At 44.8% G+C, this 16,285-nt stretch overlaps 1 protein-coding gene across 1 annotated transcript; it reads left to right on the top strand.

Moving 5' to 3' along the window:
* Positions 1-876: 876 nt before the first annotated feature.
* On the top strand, positions 877-16,173 carry LOC118086823 (nidogen-like; the record flags this gene model as incomplete). Its single annotated transcript, XM_060276472.1, has 13 exons — positions 877-946; positions 1,591-1,728; positions 3,234-3,420; positions 3,909-4,156; positions 5,363-5,537; positions 7,385-7,485; positions 8,517-8,603; positions 9,266-9,394; positions 10,354-10,480; positions 11,796-11,986; positions 13,879-14,046; positions 15,294-15,454; positions 16,025-16,173. Coding segments are annotated over 13 exons (1,839 nt in total), but the record flags the coding sequence as incomplete, so codon positions are not given.
* Positions 16,174-16,285: the final 112 nt, after the last annotated feature.

Below are 16,285 nucleotides of genomic sequence, written 5' to 3' on the forward strand. Positions count from 1 at the left end.
GAAAGGGAGGGCACAGATTTGCATTTACTTTGCATAGGCTAATTTATATGACTAGACAATAGACCAAGGCCTGAAAAGATTATGGTGTACCCCCCCAAATGAAATTCAAGATATCAACAATACTAAACCGTGAAATGAAATTATAAAATAAATAAAGCACGACAGGATCTGATTTCCTTGCGTTATTTCAATCTGCATCAGTAGGATCGCTAACGACCTCCCACTATCGTGGGAGCTGCCTCCATTAAGGCAGACCGGAACCGGGAGCCTGTCCCACAGGATCTCCTTGAACAGGCATGTTCAACAGGTAGATTGTGATCTACCGGTAGATAACTGGACGTCTATGGTAGATCACTGGTAGATCAGTGGCTCCCCCCCAAAGAAGCTACAAACTTTGGCTCCCCTAAAAAAAAGCACAACATCTCTGCCCAGCACCCCTAAATTGACCTGAACCACCCAAAGCTCAACATCGCTTTCCTCTTCCCTAAAGAAGTTCAACAACTTTAACCTGAACCCCCCAAAAGGGGGTAGATCACTGCCAGTTTTTAACTCTGTGAGTAGATCACAGTCTCTTGGAAGTTGGCCACCCCTGTCCTAGAACATTGCTTGAAAACTGCTGCTCTGCAGGACGGAACGAGGAACTCTGACCCACAATCAGAATCCCCCTGGAATCCCGGAAGCAGAACCTTCGAGATAATTTGAACTGAAACGGACCTTCTCTGTTCCTGGACGCTGGGCCTGGTGCCTCCCGCCTGCAGATCCCAGAGAGAAAACAATACCTGCATGCAGACCCACAGACATGCCGCCAACACCGTCCTCCTAATCCTGCCCGCAGCAAGCAAGATGCGAGCTAACCACAAAGGAGGGGTTTAACTGAAAATGCAAGTGAGCCACCTGGCTTCTCTCCTCTGCCTCATCACCATACAGGTCCTAAGCAAGATCCATGGTAAGACCCTTAAGTGAAGGGCGGGGGACGAATGAAACCTGGAACCTCTTCTGTGACTGCCTTTGTAAAAATAACAACTAATGGTTCTTAGATTTCATAGAATCAAAGAATTGCAGCGTTGGAAGGGTCGCTTAACCCAACCCCCTGCGATGCAGGAAGCACAACTAACATATCTTACCTGCCCGTAAGGTCACAGGATTGCATTATTGCAATGTCAAATATTAAAATCTGCTAAAAGCAATGCGTGATCGAGGGTGGGTCCCAAAAGTGTGTATCTCAGGTGTTCAGTGTGGGAGACTTCAAATCAGCTAGCGCAGGAATGTCCAGCTTTTGCATTAGTTGCCTCTTCATTTAGGGGGCTGGAGTAATTTGTGCCTGTTAGAACAGGGGGAAGCAACATTTTTGGGGCTGAGGGCTATATTCCCTTGTGGATATTCATCTCTCTTTCTCTGCACCCGTCTATTCATTCCCTTCTGGGTCCACAACTTTCAATGAACTTTACTCTGAACTGGGCATGTCCCACCCCAGGAAGTGGTGATTTAACATTTATTTGTGCCCTTTCTGACTACTGAAGCCATGCATCTCCATGTTAAGGGTGGTGGCAGTGATCAACATATTTGCATCTCTTCCCGGCCTCTCTCCAGATCCATATGAACAGGAATGTGTCACCAGGAGGATTCTCTGTCACCCGAAGGCCATTTGCCAACTTGACAAGCTGACATCTGATTACTATTGCCAGTGCCTGCCAGGCTACAAGGGGGATGGAATAAACAGTTGCCAAGGTAAGTTAATACCTATGCACATCTAGCTCTTTTGGGGGGTGGCAGAGACCCACAGTGGCTAGAATTCAGTCTTCTATACCACATTAAAAACATTCCCTCTCGTGCACACAGATAGCCCAAGGAACCCTAAAAATGCTTTTACTGCAATGTATGTGTGTGTGTGTGATGGGGATGAGCGAATCTGTCGATTTTTGTTTCTCCAAATTTCTCATTTTCCCAGTCCTAAGTTTGGTTCTCCACATTTACACATCTTATTGCATTATTTTTTAAGTCCTCATGAAAATTAACCAGAATTTTAGTGCAGATTTCTCCTAATATACACAAGCTTCTACACATTTTTGCCTAATACACACATTTTTTTTACAGAGCAACTTTTCATCATAATGCATTCATTTTAAGCACACTTTGCCCCAGTATATGTATTTTTGCACTTGGCTGCGGAACTGCACTGCAAGTTTCAGAAAAATTCTAATTTCAAGGAAAGATTGTGCTTTGGTCCACATATTGTGGGAATTACATGTGAGTTAAATGAGAATTAAATACAAATTTCTCTTGTATCCCTAGTGCGTAAATATCTTGGAACTGGAAAGACCTGGATTCAGTGTGTGTGTGTGTGTGTGTGTGTGTGAGAGAGAGAGAGAGAGAGAGAGAGAGATTGTTGTTTAATTGCTTCATGATGTTGTGTGGGATGTGATTCGTAAATGAAATAAGTGAATAATAAACTCACCTTTGTAACATTGTGTGGTCTTGGTTGATCACTCTCTCGCTCTCTCCTAGCCTCCATTTACCCAATCTGTAAAAGAGGGATATGATTAAATGCTTCCTTCACAAAGCTCTTCTGTGGAAGAAAGAGATAAAGACAGAGACTGAAAGATAATTTTGTGGACTGAGAATTACTGCCTATATTATTAATAGCAAGTGTTGCAGATACAGTACAAATATTGACCAATTTGAAGCAACTGGAATCATAAGAACCGACTCCTTTTGGAATAAATCATTGTTCAGACTCTCAAAAATATTATTCTAACTTTTACTGATGGAACTCTTTTAAAATAAAAAAGGATACATCAAACCACATCTCCAAAATATCCATACAATGTATTGTGCTGTCCAGCACAAGCGTAGCATTTTACAGAATGTGAAATAATCCAAACAGACCTAAAAGCAAAGGTCTCTCTCTTTCTCTCCCTCTCTCCCCACACCCTGTAGTCCAGCCTCTAGGCTGTTTACTCTCCCTTCAGGAGAACTTCCTTTACATCCTCATTCCATTGAGTTTGGGAGAAAAGGCTCAAAGGCAACTCCATTCAAAAGATTTGCAACCCAGTGCCTCTCACATGATCTAAGGTCACAACACTCACATGTTAGCTACCAAAGAAACGACAATCAGTTACGTAATCGTTAACTTAGCAAGAGCTCTAAGTGCTCTCCTTGGCTTTAATATAGCCTCATGGAAAAACCTACCTACCTACCTACCTGAATTGACCTCACTCTTTTTCCGCTTGCAGACCCTGGGTTCCGCATCACCATTTCCAACGCATCTGTTTGCGATGGGTTCGGAGAGCAGGTCTGTCTCCTCAAGGCAAGAGAGAGGAAAGTCACCTTCAACATCACAGTCTCCATCTTTGGCAGACGCCGCCAGCACGAAGTGAGGTGGTACAAATTCTACTCCGGCCAAAGCCCACAATTCCACAGGTATGCATGCGTGGAGTGCAAAATACAATCTGGTGTGCGTCTCTTAAGACACAGCCCTATCTGTAGTCCTTTTCAAGGCAGATGTTCACCAAAGGTGGATTTCAGGGAGCACAACTGGTTTGACCGCAATGGGCACCGAGCTGAGAGGGTGGCTCGGGGGCAGAGCAGCAGTGACTTATGATGAACTCACAAGCAGGATTTGAGCTACAAGCAGCAGAAGGATTTAGATTTTAATATTATGATTTGATAGACAGAAGAAGTTGACAAAAAGAAGAGAAAAGATTAAATTGTACTTTGACTGTATATGTTGAAAATGTTGAAACTTAATAAAATGTAATTGGAAAGAGAGAGAGAAACACTGAGAAACCAAGCACAGGCAAGGCTGAAATGGTTTCAAATGGTGGCCTGAAAGCTTGAGGGAGATGAAATTAAATGGCTTATTTGGTACATTGTCAGCCGTCACTTACCCTTAAGACGTTGCTTTGCAGCTATCGAAGAAAATTGGCACTTGGGAAGAACAGGCCTCTGAGGATGGTTGTGCATGAACGTGGGCAGGCGCTGACACTACTTTCAATCAAAGAGGATGATTTTTACCCAAATCTTTTCTGGGCAGAAGTGAATCCGAGCACATCACCCACCAAGGCGGCCGTGGTTGAGGCCTATGACCTGACAGGCTTCCAGCTGTTAAATCCTTCCAATCTGAGATACTATTTTGCTCTGGAGAGCATGCCTATAGGTAAGGCAACTTTTTAATTCTCCCCTAGATTTGTAGGAAAGAAGGCCCATGCTCATCCTATATTTGAATAGTATAACATTAACATGCCCCCACTCCTCATGTTAGTTCTGCCTTAAAATAGCAGCAGACATAAGTTTCAAACCTGGTCATTTCCTCTCCATACAATGAGATGAGAATGAATATCACACTCACACACACTTCCATATTTCTACATACCAAAGGAGGTCCCCTTCCCGTACACACACTGAGTGTGTAGAAACCACAACCTTGTTTCTGACCAGCTTCATTTCACTTCCAAATTAGCACCCAGATTCGCTGTTAGAGGGACTGAAAGTTAGAGGGACTGAAAGTTAGAGGGACTGAAAGTTGGACTGTTGGGTGAGCGATGAAAACACCAAATTCATGTAACTGCTGCACACGTTGTGGGAATTAAAGCAGACTGAGCAGTTTAGCCCTTTCTTTTTTGTTGTTGGATGTTATTATTTTTTAAATGGTCTTTGAGTGCAGTGTAAACATGAGACAAGTAGCTGTAGGAGCTCAGAATGTAACAGGACAGCGGGTGGAAGGAGATGCTCTCGGTGCAAGTGGGGCACTCTCCCACCAACCAACAACCTGCCTTCCTATTTAAAGCTGGTCTAGAGTGTAGCAGTTTCCTCTTCCTTAGTCCTTGCAAAACTAAGCAGGGAGGGTGACAGGGACTAAATTGGAATTGCTTGGCTTCGACATTGGTCTGCCATTAGCTCTGGCTCCATCTGTCATTGGCTGTGGATCCACCTCCTGGATCCTCCTGGATTCCTTCCTGCAGCAGAGGTAAGGAGCCAGATGTTGTCGGACTCCCAACTCCCATCAGTGCCGCCCGGCATGACCAAATGGTCTGGGATGAGGATGGCCGACAGCCAGGGGTGGTGATGGGAACTGTAGCCCAACTTCATCTAGAGCAGGGTTCCCCAAACCTGGATGTCTGGCTGGTTTTTTGGGGGACTACAATCCCCATCACCCCCTGTGACCACTGGTCCTGCTAGATAGGGATGATGGGAGTTGTAGTCCCAAAACATCCGGAGACCCAAGTTTGGGGAACCCTGATCTAGAGGTTTTCAGGTTTCCCTCCTCTGCCCCGTAGCCAAGAGTCGATTCCCTTGACATGTCAGCTCACGACCCAGTGCATAGAGAGGTCTCTCTGTTTTCGTCTGCTGCTTTTATTTTTAGAGGTCGGAGAGTTCTTGGAAGGGGACAACGTTGCCATCCACTTGCCGAAATACCTCCGGCTTCCTCCGTCCAGCTTTGTCCGGTGGATCAAGGAGCCCCGCCCCATGACGCTGCTGGACAGCCATGCAGTGGTGTTGGCCAACGGCCTGGATGAGATTGAGATCAGAGGATTAATGTACGCTTGCCATCATCCGGGTGCTTTCAGGCTCAGCCTATAAGCAGAAAGGTGTCCTCCAACTTACCACTTTAGGGGGAGGGCTTATTTATTTCGATGGTGTCTGCCGTGAGAATCTTGCGGGAACTGTGGAAAAAACAACACCGTTTAATGAAAAAAAAGGGGGTGGGGTCACTTCATGGTGTATTTTAATGCTGAGTGTTGTATTTTAATTTTTGCCTCCGAGGCTTATAAGGAGGCCTATTTGGTTATCAAGAAGTATATATTTTTATAATCATCATCATCATAATAAGTTGTATGCATCGGGTGTGGGGTGTGGCTCTCCCGATGTCAAATTCCAGTTCCTATCAGCACCATCCAGCACAGCCAACAGAGAGGATGGGAGTTTTAGTCCAGCAACATCTTCACTGAGAAGGCTGACACCTTGCAATTCAAAGGTTCTTTATGGGGGAAAACAGGTTCCAGCTGCTTCTGAGATAAGAAAATAAGAATAGCCGTCTGGATCAGACAAACGGCCTATCCTAAATGGCCTCGGTCCAGTATACCTGAAGGAGCGTCTCCACCCCTATCATTTGGCCCTGACACTGAGGTCCAGTACCGAGGGCCTTCTGGCGGTTCCCTCGTTGCAAGAAGCCAGGCAGAGGGCCTTCTCGGTGGTGGTGCCCGCCCTGTGGAACGCCCTCCCATCAGATGTCAAAGAGAAAAACAACTACAGTACCAGGCTTTTAGAAGACATCTGAAGGCAGCCCTATTTAGGGAGGCCTTTAATGTTTAATAGATTATTTTATTTCATTTTTCTGTTTAATAGATTATTTTATTTCATTTTTCTGTTTAATAGATTATTTTATTTCATTTTTCTGTTTAATAGATTATTTTATTTCATTTTTCTGTTTAATAGATTATTTTATTTCATTTTTCTGTTGGAAGCCACCCAGAGTGGCTGGGGAAACCCAGCCAGATGGGTGGGGTATAAATAATATATTATTATTATTATTATTATTATTATTATTATTATTATTATTATTATTATTATTATTATCCGACCCAGCATCCTGTTCTCACAGTGGCCAACCAGATGCCTGTGGGAAACTCACAAGCAGGGTCTGAGTGCGAGAGTGCTCTTCCCCTCCTGTGGTTTTCAGCAAGTGGGAATCACAAGCATTCACAAGCCTTTGATCATGGAACCGATCTTTGTTCTGCATGTGTAAGGACCTGATCTTCTAACGCAGTAGCCCCTACATTCCAGGAAGGAAGGGCGTTGTGTATTGTAAGAACATAACAAGAGCCTCCTGGATCAGGCCCAATGGCTCACCTAGTCCAGCATCCCCGTGGACAGCCAGATGTCCCAATGGGAAGCCCAAACGCAAGACTCATGCACAACAGCACTCTCCCCTCCTATGGCTTCTTGCAACTGGTATTCAGAAACAACCTGCCTTTGTCAGGGGAGGCTAGCAGTCTCCGATATCCTCCATGAATTTCTCCAATCCTCCTTTAAAGTTGGTGGCCATCACTGTCTCCCCTGTGGGATCAAGATTCACAGTTCATGCACTGCATGAAGAAGTACTTAAAAAAAAAACCTGTCCCAAATCTTCCACCATTCAACTTCACTGGATGTCCACTAGTTCTAGTCTTACAAGAGGAGGGAGGAAGCAATTCTCTCTCTACTGTCTCCGTGCCATACATAATTTTATAAAGTTTTAACTAAATTAGAGACTGCACACGTGGGAGAGAGAATGTGTGTGCATGAGGGTGTCTAGAACCGAGAGTTTCAAGTTATTTTTGCTGTTTGGGTTTCAAGATTTCACGAAACATATCTCACCATTGTTATCCCTTTCCTTGTCTCTTAGGAACACTGACTTTGGTTATTTCCGAGCACTTGTCTACGATTTTAGCCCTGATGTCCCCGGAAGGGTGTTAAATGCCCAGAGACTCTTCTTAATAAATAGGGGTATGGAATCTCGCCCCCCCCTTCCCTCTTCTTAAAAATCCTGTCGTGGTTAATGGTTGTTAAAGCGATACTCAACGATCCTTTTATTGATTGTCAGTTTATACCCAACCATCCCAGGTTTTGTTCTGCAGTAGCTTCAGCTACACAAATGAATAAACAATGCCTGAATAGCTCAGTTGGTTAGAGCATGGTGCTGGTAACGCCAAGGTGGCAGGTTCGTTCCCAGTATGATACAGCTGCATATTACTGCATTGCAGGGGGTTGGACTAGATGATCCTCAGTGTCCCTCCCAACTCTACAATTCTGTGACTCTAAAATTATAGGTATTAACTATTCTGCGCCAAAGTATGTTCAGAGTGGCTTACGATGGTGTGGCCAAACAGTACCTGCAACAACAATTTCAGCCAGTTTAAAATACAGCACAATGTCCTTTCCCAATCCATTCACTTCCTCTGCTAGATATTTTGGAAAGTGGTTTGTCTGCCGTCTATTTGTTTGTTTGCTCTCTATACATTTGGGCAGCTCTCAAGGTATCGTCACCAGACTTGGCATGGGGGTTCTCGAGGTGGGGCTGGAAGACTTTGTTTGAATTCCAGGCGCCGTTTTGAATCTAGTTGGTGGGCCAAAACATGACTTTGAACTGGCTTCACCCACCTTTTGGTGTGACAAGTCCAAACTCACAAATTGTAGCCCTATTTTTAAAAACCCATCTTTTTTTATTTCTAAAAATATCTGGGCAACGCCGGGCACTCCCTACTAATAAAATATAAAACAGGAGCATAAGAAACACAAAATGAAGCAATGACACAGTGGAAATGTGATCATTGAAACATTTTGGAATCATAAATATGTAGCCTCTATATTTCTAAATACGTGTGTGTGTGTGTGTGTGTGTGTGTGTGTGTGTTTTCTAAACATAAAGACTGTGTCAGTAGCTAAGGCTGTGCTTGTTACTCTTTTTAATCTGAAGACCCTGTTGTGGTATTTTGTGTCTGTGTTCAAGTTTCTGCTATTCACGTGTTTCCTATCAGATATCACCAAAACCTGCAATGGAAGCCGGGATGAAAAACACTGCAAATGCAATCCAGGATTTGAGGGAAATGGTATACACTGTGTTGGTAAATAATTGTGAGCTTTGCTTCTTGTAGTCTTTATTTTAGCATACTGTAGTACATAATGATCATAATGCTGCTATAAACAACCATTTATTTTCCACAGATAGCGTTGATGCATGAATTATTGTGACATACACACAAACAGAGCCATTTTGTGTGATGTCACACGCCCCACAGTATCCATTGTGTGTGTGTGTGGCCCCACAACACTACCTTAAAATTCCTATTGTGCCCACAGGCTGCAAAAGATTGGCACACCCTGCGTTAGAATACCCACAGCTCAGTGGTGGGACACATGTCCTGCGTGCAGAAGGTCCCAGGTTCAATCCCTGGCATCTCCAGGCAGGGCTGGGACGGAACCTTGCTGGAAACCCTGCAGTGCTGCTGCCAGTCAGTGTAGACAATATTGAGTGGAAGGCAGCTTCTTAAACCCCTGTTTAAATCACTTCTGTATTCAGAACCATGAAGACTGGGGCCTTGCTTTATTTTTAAGGGAAGGCCACCATCCAGCTCCATTTAAAAGGATTCAGGTGGCAGGGGAAGGGCTGGAGAGCGGCTGCCAGTCAGCGTAGACAGTGCTGGGCTTGATGGGCAAATCTCTCTGTGTGCGCACATGTATGTAGAGCATGCTCCTATATAGTATTGTTTTCTTCTTTTCTGCAAAGACATAGACGAGTGCAAGAGGGAGATGCCCCTGAATTGCCTGGATGAAGCAACCTGCATCAACACATATGGATCGTATTTTTGTCGCTGTCCGAAAGGCTTGGAAGGAGACGGCGTGCTCAGCTGCATAGGTAGAGGAAACGTCAGAGCCTCTGGTTGTGAAGAATAGCTGGGCTGGGCTGGGGAAACTGTGTCCCCTCCGAGTATTGCTGCAGAGTCCATCACCACCAATGTCATTGCATTAATATGATTTATTGCCCACTGTTCACCCCAAGGTCCTAGCTCAATTTAAAATACATTAAAAACAGATTTATTTGGGTTTTTTAAAAATGCAATCACAATAACAGGGTGGGTCCCAGGGATATGCAACTTGAGTGCCCAAGGCTAAAGTAAGGAGGTGCAGCTTTAACATACAATATAAACTGCATAGTCAAGGTGCCAGACACATACTTGTGGGGAGGGAGTTTGACTACCTGGGGGCTGCCGCAGAGAAGGCCCTCTCCTGGGCCGCCGCTGCCTGCACTTCTGAGGGTGGTGAAATTACCAAGAGGAACCCCTCTGCCAATCTTGGCACCCAAGGGGGCCTGTAGGAAAAGAGGCAGTCTTTCAGGTATTTTGGGCGCTTGAGTGAGCGGCTGAAATTGGGCCTGGAATGGACAAACATTGTGGCTGTTTCAAAATAGGGGCTATGTGAGTCCCAAATGGAGCCCCAGTATCCTGACCATGGCATTTTGGAGCCATTGAAGTATACACGTCATCTTCAAGGGCAGTCCCATGCAGCGGGCATTGCAGTAATCCGGTCCGGTTAACAGAGCATCCCTGAACCTTGGCTGTGTCGGCTGGAGCTCATGGGCATGGGGTGGGGGGGGTCCAACAATATCTGGGGTGTTACCAGCTCACCACTTACAGGTCTCCCATTTCTGGTCCGTAATGGGTGGCCTGTAGCTCAGGTGTAGCAGACCTGAATTTGCATGCAGAAGTGGTAGAGGTTCCAGGCTCCAATCCCTGGCAACCCCAGCAGACAAGGAGAAAAACAGGTCTGGGGCATGACCTCCCACTGTGCAGCTTCTCTCTCACTCCCACCTTTTAGACATTGATGAATGCACCAGGGATTCCCATGCCTGTGACCAGGACGCGATGTGCTTGAACACCCTGGGATCCTACTTCTGCGTTTGCCAAAGCGGATTTATCGGTGACGGTGTTCACTGTGAAGGTAAGTTGCACAGATTGAAAAAGAAAGAAAGAGGAAGAAGTCCTGCTGAATCAGATGGGATAGGCATTTCACCCGCCAGCCTGTTTCCAGAGAGGGACAAACCAGGTGATTTCAGGAAGCCCGCAAGCAAAGCATGAATGAAACAGACCGTCCCTTATCGTTTGCCTTTGTAATGACCATTCTTCAGAGATATACTGCCCCTGAACATGGCAGTTTTGTTGAACTAAAGCAGCCATATTGCAAAGTTTGCCCATAAGTGCCAATTTTGAAGGATAGCTCTGATTGGGTTCACATATATATATATATTTTGGGGGGGAGTGTGAATTTGACTTTGGGTTTAAACGCGGACTGAATTGAATTCCCCCTTCCTCCATCCCTACACTCTATAACCAATCAGATTTGTAGAATGGCTCTAAACTACTATGAGAGAGAATGAAACTACCTCCTGCTGTCCCGCTTTCTCTACACCATTCATATTATTAAGACTTTCATGTCCTCCTATAATTGTGGGCTTTATCCATAAACTGAAAAGCCTTCCTGGGCAGGGAAATGTTCTGTCCCATGACCATCTATGTTACCCTTTCCTAGTTGTATGATACAGTATCGTTCTGGAAACAAGTTGATTATCTATGGGAGAAGTGTGTGTTGGATGGTTATAAATGAGCAGGAGAGGATAGTTTACTTAGTAATTAAACTTCCTCTTGTGTGAGAATGCAAATATGCATTTCAGCACAGTTAAAAATCACCATCCATACACATCTTATCTCTATAAGCTATTAGGACAAGGTTACATAATCTTTTAGAACAATTATGATATCCAAGGATGTTTTAGGCAGACTTGGAGTGTCTTCTCCCATTCCCCCCCCCCCCCCCATTTTTATTGGTTTCCCTCTGAACAAAGAAATCACTCTCAGACTGTTTAGTAAACAAGAAAAACACAAGATTTACTCACATCAAAAGTCTTGCCAGGATCCAACAGTTACAGGGATGAAAACCAGGCAGGCAATCGTCCTTAAATGTTACAGATATGCATAGTGCAGTTCAAAATGGAGATTGCTATCTGGAGGAGAGCAAAGAAGCGTCCTCCCCCATCGCAGGCAGGAAAAAACGAATGTGTAACCCAATGGAAGAGGTAGAGATTAACCCATTGTCTTTTTCCTGTGACCAGGTTTGGGGATATGGCATCATAGAGTCCCCTCTGTACTGGTTCTGAAACTGCACGGTGCCATTGCCCCTGTTTGTGATTCTCTGCCAATCGTGCATTTGAGATTTGGGCTCCACAACCTCCCACATGGTGTGCATGTGTGCCTTTTTGCCAGTGTTCACCTCTCTTCTCCCGTTACAGTAAAAAGCAGCTGGTCTCCGTGGTCTCCATGGTCCGTCTGTTCCGCCACCTGCGGCCTCCAGAACCAGATGCGCATCCGGCAGTGCACTCACCCGGAGAGCGGCATGCGATGTGTGGGCCCTTCCGCTGATCTCAAGCTCTGTCCTAAGATGAAACCCTGCCCACGTAAGCTGGCCTTCACTTCTTAAGCTGGGGTAGGCAGACCTCCCTTGCAAAAGGCACATCTCCGCTGCAAGAGCACGTTTCTTTTATATCTTCATGGGGGCCCACCAGACAACCTCCAGTTGTACTCACACCGCTAACAGGGTGGCCATACGCAGTCCAGATTTCAGTGACACTGCTTCATTTCCAGTTAGTGCACATCACATAACCTCCTCCCGAGAAACCTCACAAATTTCTATACCGGAAATGTTCTGGTTTGTATTTGTTCCACTTTTGCTCTGCTGCAGCCCCTCTGGACAGCAATCATGTGGAAGCCTTGGGGAAGCATCCAAGAACAATTAATAAAGCAGAATAAATCCACCTCTAACGTGGCACCACCCTTCTTGTGTCAAAAACAGGTTCCAGAGTATGCTTGCAATAAACCACCAGTCTGGAGAGGCCCATGGTTTCTCCCAAAGATTCCTGGTTTGTTCTTGCAACTATGGTTGGGTGAATCTGTTAGTTCTGGTTTCTCTCAGTTTCTAGTTTCTCCAGTCTTGAAGTTCAGTTCTCCACTTTTCCAAGCACTTTGCATTTCTTTCTTTCTTTCCTCTCTCTCTTTTTTAAAAGCCCCATGAAAATGTGTCATTGTTTCAGTGCAAATATATGCTCATACACACATCTCCTTTTGCACTGCGATGCATGCATTTAAGTGTATATTGTTTTGTTGGAGAACACCACAAAATTAAGAGGAGTGCAAATTCTGAAGGGCGGTTGTTCTTCATATTGCATATATGCCGTTATTCTGCGTATTGATTTAGAAAGTGTGAGTTGGGCAGTTTCTCATTTAAATGCAAACAAAACCAAAATTCTGTCCTGTACCTATTCTGAGATGTCCCCCCTCCCCTGCTCCCCCTTCGTTAGAGGATCACACATCTCTCTCTGACCTTACAGCACCTCTTATGTCCTTTGTCACTTGACTACTTATTATCCCCCTCTTCCCTATTGTTTAACTCAAGTCCAGAGGAAGTAGAACCATTCTCCTCCCCCTCCCATTCCTATTTCCTTGTATGTCAACTGTTTTTAGATTGTGAATTTTATTTTATTTTTTAAAAAAATTATTGGATTTTTTCAAACAAAAACAAAACTAACACACCAAAATAGCAAAAAATAATAATAATAAAAAGAAAAAGAAAAAAATGCAAGAACAAAAACAACAACAAGACAATAAAAAAGAAAATATAAACAATCATTATATAAACTCATTTCATAACATAATTTTGACTTCCCTGTCCCTCCCGTTCCGAGCCTTTATGATATCCCAATTTGCACAGCTTTCAAATTATAATCGTACAGTGGTACCTCTACTTACGAATTTAATGCGTTCCGAACACACATTTGTAAGTCGAAAAAATTTGTAAGTCGAATCCCATAGGAATGCATTGGGAGAACAATTCGTAAGTAGAAGCAACCCTATCTAAAAATTCGTAAGTAGAAAAAATCCTATCTAAACCACATCCAAGATGGCGGGCGGAGCTCCATTTGTAAGTAGAAAAATTCGTAAGTAGAGTTATTCGTAAGTAGAGGTACCACTGTATTACATTATAGGATTATTGTAATATGTAATAGATTGTGAATTTTAGAGCTGCTAAGCTGCTCTTAGACACACACTCTCTTTTACCCTTTTCGCTAAAAGGTATGGAATAAATGCTGTGAATAAATAAAACCAGGGTGGAGAAAAACCAGAGGAAATAGCAAAGAGCAGAACTGGGAAGATCCTAGCACTCAAAACACATGCACTTAGACACTGGCTATTGTGCAACACCAGTCATGTCCACAGAAGAAGAAGAAGGAACCTGCTTGTCCAAATCTGATGTAGAGAATCGGTGAACAATTTTCTCCTTTCCTTCCTTTAGACAACGGCCATTGGTCAGAGTGGTCACCCTGGTCCGTGTGTTCAGAGACGTGTTCTGGGATCAAGAAAAGGATTCGAATCTGCGACAACCCTGCTCCTTCCGGAGGGGGCCTGCCTTGTGAAGGGGAGAAGGAGGAGGTTGCGATGTGCAACAACAGCCAGTGTCCAGGTGCAGCCACCATCTTGCTGAGGGATTGGGCAAGCATGAAGGGGACCTTGCTGGGATAAGGCACCCTTTGTGCTTGAATGCTGAATCCTTAGAAACCTTGAGGGAGTTCCCCAGCTGGGAAGCTCTTCCTGCCCAAAAGGCGAGGGCGATGGGTTGGACTGGCAGGTGACTCTTACGTCAACACACCAGCAACAGGACAGGGTCCTCTCCTACATCTGAAGGCAGCAGACAAACGTAGAGGGCACAGAGCAGGCTGCATGGCATGGAGATGTCATCTCTCCAACACCACCTCTTTCCCAGTGTCTGCCGCCTGAGGCTGACGCTACCTCTTTCTGCCTAATGCTAGGGCCGGCCCTGCCTGAAGGCATTTAAGAACAGGCTGATGGACGGGTCTTTGGTCTGATTCAGCAGGGCTCATCTTACATTCTCACACTCCCTTTCCCCAAGACAAGAACATAAGGCAGCTGGATGATGAGAGCCTACCCAGTCCAACATGCTGTTCCCACAGTGGCCAACCCATGAATCACTTGTTCCTTCCACACTTTTCAATGCACTTCCCCCTCACTTTCCTAACTGCAAAAGTCTTGTTTATTCAGTATGGTGCTTTCACCTGCCTCCCTTTAATTGTGCAAACCTAAAGTATGCACTTGAATATTTCGTACAAAATACTGACCGTCTGAAGGCAGCGGAATATCACGGGCCAGTGGGAAGCCCAAATTGAACCCTTCACTTATAATTAAGATTTGAAGCTGAGTTGGAAAATTCGCCACAAGTAATTAGAATTTGCAAGGAAAACCATGAGGAAGACAACCGAGGGAGTCGCAATTAAGATGTCAAAATAATAAGAACTGGGAAGTTTGAACTCTTCCCAATTTTCTTTTTGTTTTTGTTTTTTTTCTTCTTTCCTTTCTTTCTTTCTCTTTTTTTCTTCTAGGTTTATTAATATGATTATGAAAGAGTTGGGGGATGCAGATCCCCATAACTCCTTCCTCCCTGTTCTCTCAGTGGCAGGGGGGGATATGGAGGGAGGAGGGAGGGGGGAAGCAGAACTCAACTCACAATTGGACCCCTTTGTTTCCTAAAGCACACGGGCCCTACTGGTGGCAGAAGTGGACCGGTGGGTGGAGGGAAAATGAAGGGACAGTGTTATATTATATGTCTTGTTTGTGTATTTCTTGTTTGAAAAATTAATAAAAATCTCTTAAAAAAAAACACAAATTGAACCCTTCACTTTCTCTCTGCCTCAGTTGACGGAATGTGGTCTCCCTGGGCATCCTGGACTCCCTGCCCTACCACCTGCGGACTAGGAGTCGTGAGCCGATCTCGGCAGTGCAACAACCCTGCCCCACAGCATGGAGGGCATAACTGCAGTGGGCATGGGCACGAGCAAGGCTCTTGTGGATTTCCGGTGAGAGAAGCAAGTTTTTGAAATTGTGGCAACAAAGGACAGGAGAATATTTTCAGGCAGGGATGGGGAACCTGTGACTACAACTCCCATCATCCTTGGCCCAAATTCCAAGAGGGGAGTACCCAGATCAGGATCATTGCACCAGTGGAGGGGGATTTAATCGTTTTAGCATGTCCCCTCCCAGGACAAGTAGCAGTTTTGGAGGAAGGGTTTTAATTTAGATAGCAGCCCAAAGGGAAAGGCCTAAGGGATTTGGCCACTAGCAAACTACTTTCCAAAAGCATTCTGTCTACAGGGTGGTGGTGCTTGCTGCTACTGCTGTTTTTTAAAAGGCAAGCATGTTCTGTGCTTTCTGTTCTGAAAATTGCAGTGGTGAGATTTTAGCAATGCACAGGAAATTAAGCATCTGCAACCTGCAGATTGTGCCTGCCCCACCACAATCTTTCAATATGTTGTCAGTCTGGCTATTGACACACTCTTCTGTCTCTCTGTCTCTGTCTCTCTCTCTGTCTCTCTCTGTCTCTCTTTCTCTCTCTCTCTCTCATTTATTTATTTATTTATTGCATTCAGGAGGCTTTCTGCAAATACCTGGCCAAACCATCTGAATCTATAAAACTGATTCAATGAGTACCCAAACACTGGCCAATGCAGCAGTGGGAAGAATACCAGCAACCGGCCAAGTATGGCTTCTCTCAGTTTGTGGGCCAAACTTCATGGTGTTGTAAAGGACAATCCACCCACTGCTTAGTGAGAATTGGGGCCAGTTCAGACAGAACCATTCTTAGGTGCCCAGAAGCTAATGGGGGGGGGGAGAAAAGAATAGCACCAATG

This window comes from Zootoca vivipara, chromosome 6, assembly GCF_963506605.1.
Source record: "Zootoca vivipara chromosome 6, rZooViv1.1, whole genome shotgun sequence".
NCBI classification, from domain to species: Eukaryota; Metazoa; Chordata; class Lepidosauria; order Squamata; family Lacertidae; genus Zootoca; species Zootoca vivipara.